Source organism: Phascolarctos cinereus, unplaced genomic scaffold (assembly GCF_003287225.1).
Source record: "Phascolarctos cinereus isolate Bilbo 61053 unplaced genomic scaffold, phaCin_HiC Scaffold_9;HRSCAF=440, whole genome shotgun sequence".
Classification (NCBI taxonomy): Eukaryota; Metazoa; Chordata; class Mammalia; order Diprotodontia; family Phascolarctidae; genus Phascolarctos; species Phascolarctos cinereus.
In genome coordinates this window covers 187,686,825-187,702,629 of record NW_027556402.1, presented here as the reverse complement: position 1 = coordinate 187,702,629, position 15,805 = coordinate 187,686,825, and the positions used below count along the sequence as shown (strand labels likewise).

At 40.1% G+C, this 15,805-nt stretch overlaps 1 protein-coding gene across 1 annotated transcript in view; it reads right to left on the bottom strand.

Moving 5' to 3' along the window:
• Positions 1-15,805, bottom strand: part of SLC2A9 (solute carrier family 2 member 9) — a 314,145-nt gene that overhangs the window by 29,489 nt on the left and 268,851 nt on the right. The window contains exon 15 of the mRNA XM_020992085.2: positions 12,525-12,652. Coding sequence (XP_020847744.2) covers positions 12,525-12,652 — 128 coding nt within the window. The remainder of the gene's footprint in view (positions 1-12,524; positions 12,653-15,805) is intronic.

Genomic DNA, 15,805 nt, shown 5'->3' with positions numbered 1-15,805 from the left:
GTTTCTTTATCATGGGTCAAGATTTTCTATTACTTTGACCAAAGTTAGGTAGGAGAGGTTATTCTGTCTTCTTTGTACTGGGGACGGTGGCATAGAAGGGATGCTTGTATGTGTACATATGAGCAAATTAGGTAGTATAATCAACTTTTCTCTCCTCTTCTCTGCAGTCACTGCCCAGCTCCAGCAATGCAGGCGGCTCCAAAGCTTATGGCCTGAGGTGACAGGACATGGGCCTCATCAGGCCCTAGGGAAGGCTGTCCACTCAGCACCATCTTAGTGCATCAATCATCCATCAGTGGATTCAACAATGAGGATTTGTTAAGTATCTAGAACAAGGCCAGCACTGTGCTGGGAGCCATGGGTGGCTCTCCTCTGCCTATGTTAGTAGAGGTAATTCATCAAGCTGTCGGAGATGACCCAGCATCCCAAAGGGCTGTGGCGATAGCCAGGAGTTGAGGAAAGAACAGGGCCCAAAGCTTCTGAGCTCAGTAACCTTTGATCTTTGATCTTGTCCTATGAATCCTAGCATAGTTAACCTGTGACTTACCCAGACCAGTTTTAGCTTAAGCTGTTCTCAGCTGTCATATGTTGACTTAGAAAAGACATTGCCTGAAAGCCTGACCTCTTTGAGGTTCAGTTTCTTGTCCCTGAAGAACATCTTATACATTCCTCCCTTAAGCTATATCTTGTTACATGCAATCACCCTGATTTCATTAAAATGTTGATTCCTAAAGAGTATATATTATAGGATCATGGATTGAGAGCTCGAAGGGACTTGAGAAGTCAATTAGTCTAATCCACTCATTTTACACATGAGAAAACTGAGGCCCAGAGAGGTAGCACCTGTCCAAGATCACACTGGTAGTAAATGACAGAACTGACATTTGAACCCAAATCTTCTGATTCCAAATTCATTATTCCTTCCACTATACCACACTGCCTCTCTGCTATTCTTCAGGCACTCCAGGGGCCTCTCTGCTGTTTAACCAGAAGTCAAATTTCCTTCCTATGAACATTCAGGACACCTCCCTTGGAACTCTTAGGCACTTAGTAATAACCTAAAAGAATGTGATATTCATGCACACGTTTCATTGATATAGTCTGTATTTTTGAAGTAAGAAACACATAGACAAATAAAGGCTGGAAAATGCTCTTTCCTACTTCCCTTGAAGAAACTGGGGAAAGTACAGTATATAAATCCCAATATCTAAACAAATGATGGATGAGTCTGGTAACCCAGAGAAGATGAAGAAAGCACTGGGGGTGGGGAGAAAGAACCAGAAGAGAGAAAACAAGGGTGATTAGGAGAGAAAAGGGGTTGGTTCCCCCACCCATCACCCCAACACCCATTTTGGATTGCAGAGATGGCATCAAAAGAATGAAGCATTCTACAGAGAGATGCCAACTTGGCCTGAGAAAGGAGGTAGCTGTATCTTGGAGTCACTAGAAATTAGAGGTGGCAGAGAAAAAAGAGGGAGATGTGGAAGGGGGTAGGGAGAGACATACAGACACACCCAGAGAAAAATAGAGACAGAAAGAAAAAGAGAGAGAAGCAGAGAAAGAGAGAGGAAGAGAGAAAGACAGATGCACATAGAAACGCAGACTGAGTCACAGGGAGAAACAGAAAGAAAGAAAGAAAGAAAGAAAGAAAGAAAGAAAGAAAGAAAGAAAGAAAGAAAGAAAGAAAGAAAGAAAGAAAGAGAGGGGGAGAGAGAGAGAGAATATCGTTCTACCAATATAGATCAGCAATTACTCTGTAATTTATGGTCTTAAGTGACTTGCTTAGGGATGGCACCTGAACCCATGTCTTTCTGACTTGAGACCAGGCTTTCTTCCCACGATTCCAGGGTGTCTTTCATATACGGAGTGTTCCCAAAGTCTTAGTGCAGTTTTAAGCTTCAATAGCTGAGGTGTCAAACGCATAACCAGGGGTCACAGGCCTCACAACTCCCAAGTGAGAGGCCTGGACTACATCAAAATGGAATTGGGAAATATTTAACAAAATAAAGATGCAATAGAACATAATGTTAAGACGTGGTTGTTTAAATCAACGTGTGGCCCACAGGGAACCTTATGTCTGGATTTGTGGTCCTCACCTGTTTCTATCCAAATGGGACACTATTGGCTTAAAGCTTCTAAGACATTTGGGACATCTGATATGTGAAACCACTATGATATAGTGCTTCTCAGTTAAAAAGCACTATCTCGTTTGAGCCTTGAAGCCAGCTTCTCAGCTAGGTAGGACAAGTTTTATCATTCCAGATGAAGAAACTGAGGCCATCAGAGGACGTGACCTCCAGCAATGGCCCTGGGACTCAAAGCCATTTTGATTCTGACTTGAAATTCAGTAAGGGTGTTTAATTGATTGCGGCTGGATTTCCAAGTGATTAAATGTGTATCCTAACACAGCTGCCTTTGAAAAAAAGCTGATAATCATGTAAACACACGCACTGGGGTGGCTTTGAAAAAGACCAAAAGAACAAATGGCTTTGGGGGAAGCAAAGTCATCCACTCCTGAAGCATTCCCCCTTCCCTCCTTTTTCTGTTTTTCATCAAATAATTTTAATCTAACTTTTCCTCTATAATGTGAATAACCTGATTTACATAGTAAGATCCCTTTGTGGGGATCGCATTCAAAGCTTAATTTTTTTTTCTGGAACAAATGTCTAAGTAACTTCTAATGGTTAAAAAAAAATCCAGAAACTGGCCTATAATCACTTTGATTTTTAACCTATATTCTACATCTTATAGAGACCTTACAAAAAAACAATTACAAAGTATTGGACATCACACGCTACAGCCTGACAAGTGCCGCCCTCATCCCTCCACCCCCATCACATATTGGTCCTCCTCACTTTTTCTAGTTGTCATTTCTAAGGGAAGGAGGGTAAATACGGTTCCAAGGAAGAGTGCAGACTCTAGAGTCACAAGATCTGCTGCTAACACCTACTGCCTGTGTAGCCTTGGGTAAATGACTCAATCTCCCTGGGCCTTGTTTTCCTCATCTATGAAATGACGGGATTGGACTAGATGAGGTCCCTTCCATCTCTACATTCACGATCCTTTGCTGTTGTATTAAGAACTTTTGATTGAAAGCCAGGATGTCTGGGTTCCAGCTCTGGCTCCCATGTTCACCACCCATTGGGTCAAGGCTGAGTTGGTGGATCTCATTTTCTTCATCTATAAAGTGAAATGATTCCATCCTGCTTTCATTCAGTGAAAAGCAATGCGAGATCATGCAAAGCACAGGCAAGAAAACCTAGACATGGAATCTGGCTCTTCCATTTTCTATGATTTTGGTCCAGGATACTGACTTCTCTGGGCTTTGGTTCGTCACCTTTCTCCCCTTTGAAATGGAGATAATAACACTATCTTTAAATCTTTGACCTTATTGTGCTACTTGATAGCACTATGATGTAGCTTATTAGTGTTTATATAGTCCTGGTGATGTGAACTCTGCCAAGTGCTGGCATCATCAGACTCCCCTTTAGTCTGTCCCAGCTTAGAAAGCATAGACAAGAGGTCTTCTCTCCCCTGCATTTTACTAGAAGAAGCCCTATTTCTGGAGGGAACTGCCAAGATTCATATGCTGAAGGACAGTGGAAAAATCTGTGGGCATAAACTGAGCCCAGGAGCCAGGAAATAGGGTCAAAAGTATAGACCCTAGAACTAGACCATCTATCCTACGGATATTGAAAAAGGGCACTCTTTCTGATTGTGGCTACTAACAGACATCAACCCTGTTACTCATAAAGAGGGCTCTGCAGTCAATTTTTTAAAAATTTCATTAAGCATTCCTCCTGCGGAGTTCTCCACGAGGACTGGCTTTACAGTTAGTTATGTCACACATGCTGGAAGCATGGTGGGGGGTGGGAGCGTCAAGTCTAAGAGACTTATTGAAGGTTGTGTAATGAGGCATTTCCCCGAGCAGTCAAGTTATTGTCCTGTTCCTCAGTGAGTCATAGTATATTACTTACTCTCCCAGGACCATTACTGAAATGCCAGCTGCAGTAAATGGAGATGACACATCACCCTGATGGCTTTCAGAGAGCTAATCCGTGGCTTGGCCCACGATCTTCCCAAACTCACTTTTTTTTTCCTTCAGATAATTGAGATACCTATCTCCTATCACATCTTTCTTCAGGAAATTCCCAAACTGACTATGAAGAGGGTGGCAAGTGACATCCTCTTCCCCAACAGACTCCCTGCTCTTGACAAGTCTTGGAGGAAACAGACGAGCTTTGCTCATGGAGACGTTCTAAAAATGGATATGAGACATAGCGCATTCCAGGCTTAATTTGGATCTCAACAAGATTATTCTGAATGTTTATTCTCTAAGAGCCCTGTCTGATTCTTGGAGTGTGGTTCCAAGACTATCTAAGCTTCTTTTTGAGTTTAATTTGATTTATAAAAACTCAAAACATTGAGTTGTTAAGGGTCTACTATTCTTGAGGCTGTGTTACTTGAATCCTCTCTACAACATTCCAGAGATGTAGTTGTCCAGACTCTGCTTAAGTGCTGCCAGTGACAGGCAACTCCCTACCTAATGGAGCATTAAAGCTTTCGTATTACAGATTGAAAATGAAAAAGAAATTGGAAAAAAGGTGCTCCAAGTCATCTCACTTTCATATGTTTATGCTGTTCTAATTTGAGTTTAGAAACCTGAATGAAATGTCCACATATGTCCATGTTCTCTCTCCTTTTCTCTCTTTCTTCTTGAGATGGTATACTCCCTGAGGACAGGGGCTTTTCACTCTTTTTTTTTTAATTCCAAGCCTCTAGCTTAGTGTTTGGTACATAGTAGGAGTTTAAGAAGTGTTTGTTGACAATTGACTGATGAACATTCATAGATAGACTCATTGACTGAGAGGGCTAGAAGGGATCTGAAGAACTAGTGCCATGGTTACCATGGAAACCAACCAGTGTTAGTTCTGCAGTGAGAGGCCCTGTGTTCAGATCCTGGGTCTGTCATTTGCCAGCTGTGTGACCTTAGGCAAATCACTTGAGCTCTGTGCTTCTGGTTCTTCAGATGTAAAATGAGGGGCTAGGACTAGATTGATTAAAAAGTATCTTCCAGCCTTACATCTATGATCCTATGAATTAATCCTCCCAGAAGCCTGCTGAATAGAGGTGAATGTCTAAACCAGTCTGCAAAGGTTTTTTTTCTCTCCTCTTGTTGAAACTAGATCTCAAGACACTGGGTAATCCCAATTAGTGGCCCTTTTCCAGAGGAATTCATCTGAACCATCCATAGTTCCAATTTTTGTTGTTAATGAGTTGTTTTGCAGATGTGTCTGACTCTTTGTGACCCCTTTGAGGTTTTCTTGGCAAAGATATGGAGTGATTTGCCATGTCCTTCTCCATCTCATTTTACAGGTGAAGAAACTGAGGCAAACAGGGTTAAGTGACTTGTCCAGGGTCACACAGCTAGTAAGTGTCTGAGGCTAGAGTTGAACTCAGGGAGATGAGTCATCCTGACTCCAGGCCTCCCCTTGTATCCACTGCGCCACCTAGAGGCCCTAACAAAACTCTGTAGCTTCAAATTAAATCCATTGGCCTTCCACAGATAGGCTGCATGGCCTCCCTCTCCTGGATGGTGCAGCAGACCTGGAGTCGGGTCCTCTAGATTCTAATGCTGCCTCAGATAGTCAGTAGCTGTCCAATCGCTGCCTCCTCTCAGAGCCTCCATCTGTAAAATAGGGATAATAATGTTCGCAGTGGGGTGTTATTGAGGAAGGTACTACTAAGTAGTCAGTCAGACAATAAGCATTTATGAAGCATTTACTACAGGCTAGGCACTGTGCTAAGGCCACAGAGAGAGGCAAAAGGCAGTTCCTGCCTTCAAGATATACATACTCTAATGAGGAAGACAAGATGTAAATAACTTGGTACCTACAAGTTATATACAGACTAAATAAATATAAGGTACTCTGAAAGAGGTGGGCAGCTAGGTGGCTCAGTAGATAAAGTGCTGGACCTGGAGTCAGGGAGACCTGAGTTCAAATCTGGCCTCAGACAGAAACTAGCTGTTTGACCCCACGCAAATCACTTTACCCTCTTTGCCTCAGTTTCCTCATCTGTAAAATGAGCTGGAGAAGGAAATGGAAAACTACTCTAGTATCTTTGTCAAGAAAACCCCAAATGTGGTCACAAAGAGTCAGACATGATTGAAATTACTGAACAACAACAAATCTGAAAGAGAAGGCATTAGCAGCTGGGGTGGGGGTGGGGGTGGCTTCCTGCAGAAGTGGGCTTGGAATTGAGTCTTGAAGGAAGCCCAAGAAACTTAAGACGTGGGGGTGAAGGGATAAAGCATTCTGGGCATGGGGGGTGGCCAGTACAAACTCACAGAGGTGGGAGAGGGAGAGTCGGGCCTGAGCAGCTGCCAGAAGGTCAATGTGGCAGGCTCTTAGGGCATATGGGAGTATAAGAAGACTACAAGGATAGAAAGGGGCCAAATGAAGAAACCTACAAGCATGATGAAAAGGAGAGGTATCATTAGAGTTTTTTTTTTTTGAAAAAGCACACTGCTTCAACATTCTTTATAAACCCAAGGAAGTCAACCAGGATGCTTTTTGCTTTCCCTTCTTTAGGTGTAATAATTCAAAGTCCTTTCATCTTTCTTCAGAAGATGTTGTTACCTTCCCTAGGATGATTTATGTTCATCTTTCCTGGGAGGTCTCCATGTTCTCTATCTCACCTCATTCTTCCTCTCTGTAGCTTTGTGGCATGCCAACATTTTAGTCACCATTTTTTAGGAGAAAAAACTGATTACATTTAATTTATTTTATTATTATTAATTTGATTAGTTGCTGAGTCCTTGTGTTTCTGCTTCTGCCATTTCTCTTGCATCTGATCCTTTCTATCCACCTCAACTTGTAGCAGACCAGCTCAGACCCTCCTTCTTCTCTTCTTGACTAAACTATTGCAAAGCATCATGGAGCCTCAGAGCTGGAAAGCACTTCAGTGGCCTCTTTGTGCAACCTCTAATTTGAACAGGATTACTCTCTACAATGGGCATCTAGATGGCATGATGCATAGAGTGCTGGGCCTACAGATAGGAAGACATTTTCCTGAGTTCAAATCTGGCCTCAGATACTTACTAGCTGTGTGACCGTGGGCAAATCACTTAACCCTGTTTGCCTCAGTTTCCTCCTCTGTAAAATGAGCTGGAGAAGCAAATGGCAAACCCCTCCAGGATCTTTGCTGAGAAAACCCTACACAGGGTCTTGAAAAGTCAGACATGACTGAAAGGACCAACGACGCATCCTCTGCTTGAAGACCTTCAGAGTGACGGGACTTACACTACTTCCCCATTCCCCAAAGGCGGCCCATTTTGGAAAGTTTTAGCACTAAGAAGTTTTTTGTTTTGTTCTGGGTATATTGCACTAAAATCTCTCTCTGCAACTTCCAACCGTTGATCCGAATTCTCCACCCCCACTCACTCCCTTGCAGCTACGTAGAACTAGTCTAGTCTGTCTTCCACATGACTGCCCCCAAAATCCTAGAAGACAAATACCAAGCCCTCTCCTCAGGCCAAGTCTTTTCCTCCCAAGGCTAAACTTCAACTAAACATGGAGTGGAGTGCTTTTAGCACATTTGTATTGCCACCCATGACTCAACATGCTCCTAACTGGTCAATGTTCTCTCAGAAGAGGACATTCCAGATACAGGCAGGCCTCGTTTTATTGTGCTTTGCTTTATCTGCTTCACAGATATTGTGGGGTTGTTGCCTTTTTTTTTTAACAAACTGAAGGTTTGTAGCAACCCTGCATTGAGCAAGTCTATCAGCACCATTTTTTCCAACAACATGTGCTCACATCATGTCTCTGTGCCACATTTTGCTAATTCTTGCAATGTTTCAAACTTTTTCATTATTATTATATCCACTATGGTGATCTTTGATGTTACTATTGTAATTATTTTGGGGCACCATGAGCCATAAGATGATGAATTTAACCCATAAATGTCGTGGGTGTTCTGACTCCTCCACCATCCAGACATTCCCCATCTTTCCTCCTCTCCTCAGGTCTTCCTATTCCCCAAAATGCGACAATATTGAAATTAGACCAATTAATAATCGTACAATACCGTTCAAGTGTTCAAGTGAAAGGAAGAGTCAATCCACAGGACAAACTTCATTGTCTTATTTTAAGAAATTGCCACAGCCACCCCAACCTTCAGCAACCGACACCCTGATTAGTCAGCAGCCATCAAGGCAAGACCCTCCACCAGCAAAAATATTAGGGCTTTCTTAAGGCCCAGACGATGATTAGCATTTTTTAGTAATGAAGCATTTTTAATAAAGGTGTGCACATTGTTTTTTAAATATGATACTATTACACACTTAATTGACTACAGTATAGTATAAACATAACTTATATGTACTGAGAAAGCAAAAAATTCATGTGACTTGCTTTATTGTGATATTTTCTTTATTGAGGTGGTCTGGAACTGAACTCACAATATCTCTGAGGTGTGCCTGTATCAAGTCCATGATTGTGCAGGAGAATCATAATCTCCCTGCTTCTAGAGATTATACTGATTGTTATGCCTTAGTTATTTTCAATATCATATCACTTTGTTAATTTAAACTGAACTTCCAGCCTACTGAAGCCCTCAGATTTTTTTTTCATTTTCACTATTGTTTTGCTGCATTTCTGCTATCCTATAGATATGTACGATTGATTTTTTGAGCCTATGAATACAACTTTACATTTATTCCTGATAAACTTTTATCATACTAAATTTATTACAGACTTTTAGAGATTTAATTTTTTTATGCCAGAGACCTGCTTAGCAATATAGTGAAACTTATGCACCTCTTCTCAAAATATTTTTAAATGCACAAAATAAAATACATATAATTTCAAAGAAAATCAATTATATTGAACTATTTTCTCTGTCTGTCTGTCTGTCTGTCTATCTATCTATCTATCTATCTGTCTGTCTGTCTGTCTGTCTATCTCTATCAGTTCATGGACCCATGTTAAGAACTTCTTTTCTACAGTCAGAAAATCCTGCCTCTGACATTTACTGCTATGACCATCAGCAAATCTGTTGACATCCCCTAGTTTCATTTTTTCCATCTGCAAAATGGAGACAATAATAACTACTGTACCTACCCAAGAGGCTAGTTGTGACAATCAAATGAGTTCATATGTAGAAAGCATTTTGCAAACTTTTTAAAAAGTTATTTGAATTCAAGCAATTATTATAATTTCTAGAATTTGGACAGGTATTAGAGTTAATTAACCCCATAGCCAATAGTTTGGAGCACCTATCTTTTCCTCTATTTGGGAAATCAAGATATTTGCTAATCTTGTTACCACCCATTTTTTTATTCAAAGATCAATGAAAAAAATGACAACCATCAGTTTTTTTTTTTAAAGAACACTGGAACATAATTTGTGAGGGCTTGGTGATTGGATCTCAAAGGACAGCTAGGCACTCTCATTTCATCTCCTCATTTATCTTAGACCAATCACTTAAGCTTTTACAGCCTCAACCGTTACCTGTAAAATGGGGATAATAATAAGTGTACTACCTACCTCTCAAGGTCATTGGACGGAAGGTCCTTTGTAAAACTTAAATCACTATAGAAATATGAGTATGATTAATACTATATTGGATTTCAACCGCCTAATAACCATTTTTGGTCTATACTTCCTAACTTGAATATCATTCTCCTTAAGAGTGCAAACAGGAAAAAAATTCATTATTTCTGCTTTCTTTTCATCCTCCCATCTACCTCCGAGTAATGGTTCTACTTATAAATATGACATCATTATAAATACATGGAAAGAAACTGTAAGGGCAGAGGAAAAATCCATAAAAAGAGAATTTAAGGAGAGAGAAGATGTTCTGCTCATACTTACTTATAATTATAGCTAACGTTTCTGTAGCACTTTAAGGTTTGCCAAGGGCTTTATTAATATCACTTCTTTTGATTCTTACAACAACCTTGTGAGATTGTTCCAACTCTTCCTGACCCCATTTGGGGTTTTCCTGGCAAAGATATTGGAGTGGTTTGCCATGTCCTCTTCCAGCTCATTTTACAGATGAGGAAACTGAGGCAAACAGTGTTAAGTGACATATCCAGGGTCACACAGCTATTAAGTGTCTGAGGCCAGATGCAAACTCAGGAAGACTCATTTTCCTGAAAAACAGTCCTGGCACTCTGTCCACTGTGCCACCTAGCTGCCCCACCCTGTGAGATAGGTGCTGTTATCTTCACTTTCCGATAAAGGAACTGAGGCATACAGAAGTTAAGTGGCTTGCTCCGGGTCACACTGACACTAGATGTCTCAGGGAGGATTTTAACTCAAGCCTTTTTGACTCCGAATCAAATGTTCCATCCACTATGCCACCTAACTGCCTATTTCCTTCCTCTTTCCATACACATATCTATCATTTTGGGAGAAAGGGAAGAGAAGTGATGGTAACTTGAGAATGATTTATACCCACTGAGAAGTGAGAAAATATCATTACTACTAGTGAAATAGAAACCATGGGGATAATTTTGCTTCATTACTCCCCTAGAATCAGTTACAGTTATGTGTGTTTTCAAAAATATCATTTGTAACTGAGGTAGATATTTTTTAAAATATGGTATGATTTAAGGCTATATTATTTAAAATTGCCTGATAGACTAATACAGAGAATTTTAGAGTTGGAAGGGATCACCATTTTGTGCAAATGGGCCATTTTATAGATAAAGAAAACCAAGACCTAAGAGGTTAAATGACTTGTCCAAAGTCACACAGCTGACCGAGCTGGACCTCAAACCCAGGTCTCCGGGATTGTTGTCCAGGAGGCCATTGCTCTTCCCAATATAATACATCTTGTTGCCAACCCTCTGGTGAAACATACTGCAAAGACACTGTTAAAATCATAGAGGATCCCTAGAATGTTGGAGTGGAAGGAGACCTAAGCAGTCATTTAGCGGTCTACCCCTACCATTCAAGTGCCAGATGAGGAAACAAATGACTTTCTCAGTCTGCCCTCATCTTAAAGCTGGTGTGTTGTTATATATAGCAACTGAAGGATGTGGAGAAGAATAGATTGACATGCAATTTAATTCTTAGGGAAGATTTGAAATCTTAGCCTGTAGGTCTCCCTAAGCATTATGAATATTCTACTGACTCTTGGCTGTATTAAATTTGAGCAAAATTTTTGAGCCTGAAAAAGTTATTAAAGTTTAAATTTGACTGAAAAGACAATGTACCATTTTATGAATTTGGCTGAGAGAGTTTGACTCCAGAAAAATATTAAATGAAGTTTGTGACTACTTAATTCCACATTCCAAGGCATGTACCTAGATTATATGTGTGTCAGTGATAGGCCCATTTGAAGCAGCTAAAAGAAATTAATTTAAAAGCAGATAATGTCAAAGCTGGCAGGGGCTTAAAATGTAGGCCATCAGAATTGGAACTCAATTGAATTCAGCTAACATTTATTAAGGGGCTGTCTGCAAACCATGCAGCCTCCTCTGTGGCCATTGTCTTCATTGTCCTTATTCCCCTTCCATTGAATTTTGGACTCTGTCTTGGGATGCTGGATTATGCTAAGGGAGCTTTCACTTCGTCTTATCTGGACCCAGGCCTCCACATCACTTCTTGGCTATTTCCAAACCATGCCGTTGTTCTTTCTACCTCTTCTTTATGGGTAGTCTTTGACCATTAGAATATATTGTCTTTGATGATCTTTGAGGAAAGAAATGCTTTGCTTTCTTGCATTTGAATTTCTAGTGCTCAGCATATACCCATGACATATGATAAGCCTTAATTAATGCCTTATCAATCACTCAATCAATAACTCTATACTAAGCACTGATGATTAAAAAAATAAAAAAAAATACAGTCTCTTTCCTCAAAGTTTATAATCCATTTTTGGGGAAGGAAGCATACAGACCAGTCACATAATAATACATGGTTGATATTCAGGTGTAGGGCTGCAGAAATAACAGAGGAAGGAGAGAAAGCTTTTGCGTGGAAGGAACCTAAACACAGGCTAGAATGTTAAGAGACTGAAGGGGGCTCAACATAATTTGAACCTTTTGTTTTAGAGATAAGAAAACTGAGGTCCAGTTTCTTTCCAATGTCAAAATGGGGAGTGAAAAAACAGAATCATAGCTCTGGAATTGGAAAGCACCCCAGAAGCCATCTAGTCTAACCCCCTCATTTTATCGATGAGGAACTGCCCAGGGAGGCTGTGACTTATTCAAGGTCCTACGAGTAACAGTCATCAGGGGTGGGATTCGAATCCTGAACCTCTAATTCCAGAGGCAGTTCTCTTTCCACTATAACATACGAAGTAGGGGTTTTCTCTCTGTATCTAACCTTTAGTACAGATCACTCTCCTCTTGTTATGAGATGAGCGATTTGGAAAGATTGATTACCTTTCTCCTAACCAATTTCATCATTATATAGAAGGTCATCATTTCTCCTCATCCCCTTTTCTTAGAGGTGCAGAGAGCCTCAGGAAAAAAGTGGAAGGAAAACAGCTACCGCCATAGAACATACCACAATGTATGGGAAAAGGAGCCCCAGCGTAAAATTGGACAGCCAGTTGACGGTCCCTGCGATCATGAAGGCAGCTGGCCACTGAGACTGCTGGAAAAACTCTCCGGTCAAGATGAATGGGATTCCACCTGAAATGGACCAGTCAAGATGCTGAATTAATAAAAGCTTAATTAATTAAGTAATTATATGATTAAAATAATATTATAATATAATATAAGAAACATTATATTTATATATAATATATTATATATAATAAACACAATATAATAATATAATATAATTAATTATAAAAATTAATAAAAAGGTTGATATTCCTCCAGCATCAACATTTAAATGTCAGTCTTGGGCAAATATTCACAACATACATAGGATCCTCTTATGACAAGAATTAGGTCTTCATGTTTTAGTGAAAAGGGGATGCTTGGATCGAACACTCTGAATTCCTGCTCCTTTAAATAACATTTACATCTTGAATGTTTAAACAGTGCCCTGGCATGTTCATCACAAATTTCATTGCCATCCAAACAAAATTCCCAGTGCTCCCTGATGTACTGTGGATCCTGCCTGGAATGTCACTAAATAGAGTAATAGATATTAAAAACTTGACTGAAGTTTTATTGTGGCAAATGCATTTGGGAGCTAGGTTCAGTGGAAGGAGGCCAGGACTGAGAGATAGGAGACTTGGACTGGAGTCTGTGCCCTGCCAGCGATGAGCTACATGGTCTTAAACATCCCACAGAGCATCTTTGGGGACAGGCTCCTTGTCTGCAGAAGTTAGGGGAGCAGATTGTCTCTGAGGTCCCTATCAACTCTCTCGTTCTGTTATCTTGTAGTAGGATTCACTGCCTCCTCAATGACAATATGCTTTATTTGGCCTCTCAAGGGTTAGGTTAAAGCAAATACCTGGATTTGGAATTTCTAGAAATACAATCACAAGCTTTATTGTTACGGGGTGCAGCAATCAGGCAAACAAAGAAAATACATATACTATGGCAACATAAATGGATAGAGGTTTATCCCCACACAAAAGAAACTCGCCACAGTCTGAGGACGAAGGAGATGTGTTGGGGAGGAAACCCACTCATAACTGGTAGGAGGGTCCAACATTAACTAAGGCAGAAGGAGAACAGCTTGTAAGCAGGTCAAGAGCTCATCCAATCAAAAAGCTGCAAGCATCATCAGCCTAACAGAGAGTTAACAATGGAAAAGTACAACATGTCTATTTTGCCTATATATTTCTATAGGCATTAGGACCTCTTAGACTAAGTGACTCCATATTGGAATCCTCTCATTATAAATATGATATCAAACAATTGTTATAACATCAAAATGTAAAGTTTATAATGATCACTCATTCAAAAAGGAGAGTAGAATCATTGATTTGGAAATGGAAAGGACCTAAGAGGTCATCTAACCCCTTCACTTACAGATGAGAAAAGTAAAGACCAGAGAAATTAAGTGATTTGCTAAAGGTGGACAAATTGGTATGATGTGGGAGAGCTGGATTTGAACTCAAGCCCCAGATCTTACTCCAGATTCAGAGGTCCTCTCTTCCATACCATGCTATAACCCATGATAAAGAAGATTTTCATCTATATTTCAACTAACAAATATTTTAAGGACCAAATAAATATACGTGCATCAGCACATGCAGAGCTAATTATAGATGGCATGCATCAACATGGTTTCTTTAAGTGGTAAATATAGAAGTTAGATAGATAAAGCATTCATACTAGTGATTAAGATATTCTGGAAAAATAGGTAAAAATCTCACCAATAAATGAAGCTTATGATTAATTTAGGGCAGCTAGGTGGCACAGTGGAAAGAATACTGGGCCTGGAGTCAGGAAGACTGATCTTTATGAGTTCAAATCCAGCCTCAGACACTTACTAACTGTGATCCTGGGCAAGTTACTTAATCCTGTTTGCCTCAGTTTCCTCATCTGTAAAATAATCCAGAGAAGGAAATTGTAAACCACTCTAGTATGTTTTCAAGAAAGCCCCAAAAAGGTGTACCCACAAAAATCATTCCACTATTCGATATGAATTTATCAAACGTAAAACAATTCTCTGTTGTTGAGTTGTTTCAATCTTATCCAAGTTTTCATGACTCCATCGGGGGTTTTCTTGGCAAAGATAGTGGGATGGTTTGCCATTTCCTTCTTCAGCTCATTTACATACAGATGAGGAAACTGAGGCAAACAGGATTAAATGATTTGCCCAGGGTCACTCAGATAGTAAGTGTCTGAGGCTGGTTGATCACAAGTCGTCCTGACTCCAGGCTAGCATTCCATCTACTGTACCACCTAGCTGCCCAAGAAAACAATCCTCTCCTATGTGCTTATTTTTTAGATGAGGGAACTGAATCTCAAAGGAGTTACAACACTTCCCATGGTTACAAAACTCTTAAGTGTTAGAAATGGGATTTGAACCAATGCTCTTCTGGATCAATTTCAGATTTGAAAAGCTCCTTGTAGGTACATTGGAAAGAATATTCGAATTCACTACATCTGCTGGGTTCATGTCCTCAGTTTTCTATAACCATGTTGCCTGGGCTGACTGCCAGGTTGTTTATCTCTAGGATAAAGAGCTTGGGCTAAATAATCTTTAATTTTCCTTCCAACTCTTAGACTTCTTTGAAGCCAGGCCAGGTAATGCCACCTTTCACCCAATACAGGAATCGCTCCTGAGATATCGCTGATGCTTGGCTTCTGCTTGGATATTTTTAGTGACAAAAAACTTGTTAATTTGTGAAAGAGCCAGTTCTATTGTTGGACAGCTCTAACTGCAAGGAAGTTCTACCCTATGATTCAAAATCTGCCTCCTTGTAATGTTTACCCATTTTTCTAATCCCAATCTTTAGAAAAACAAAAAAGCAAATCTATTCTTTTTCCATACAAGAGCTCTTTAAATATTCAATGGATATATTTCTCTTTAGTCTTCTGCACACTGAACTGTACACAATGCCTTCAAATGATCTATAATTAGCATGAATTTATCAAGTACCTCTTATGTTCCAGGTACTACGGTAGGTATGGGATACAAAGAAAAAATTAAATAATCCTTACTCTCAAAGAGTTGTTGTTTACTTCTATCAGACTCGTGACTCCATTTGGAGTTTTCTTGGGAAAGATACTGAAGTGGTTTGCCATTTCCATCTCCAGCTCACTTTACAGATGAAGAAACTGAGACAAACAGGGTTCAGTGACTTGCCCAGGGTCACACAGCTAGTAAGTATCTGAAGTCTGATTTGGACTCTGGTATTCCTGACTCCAGCCCCA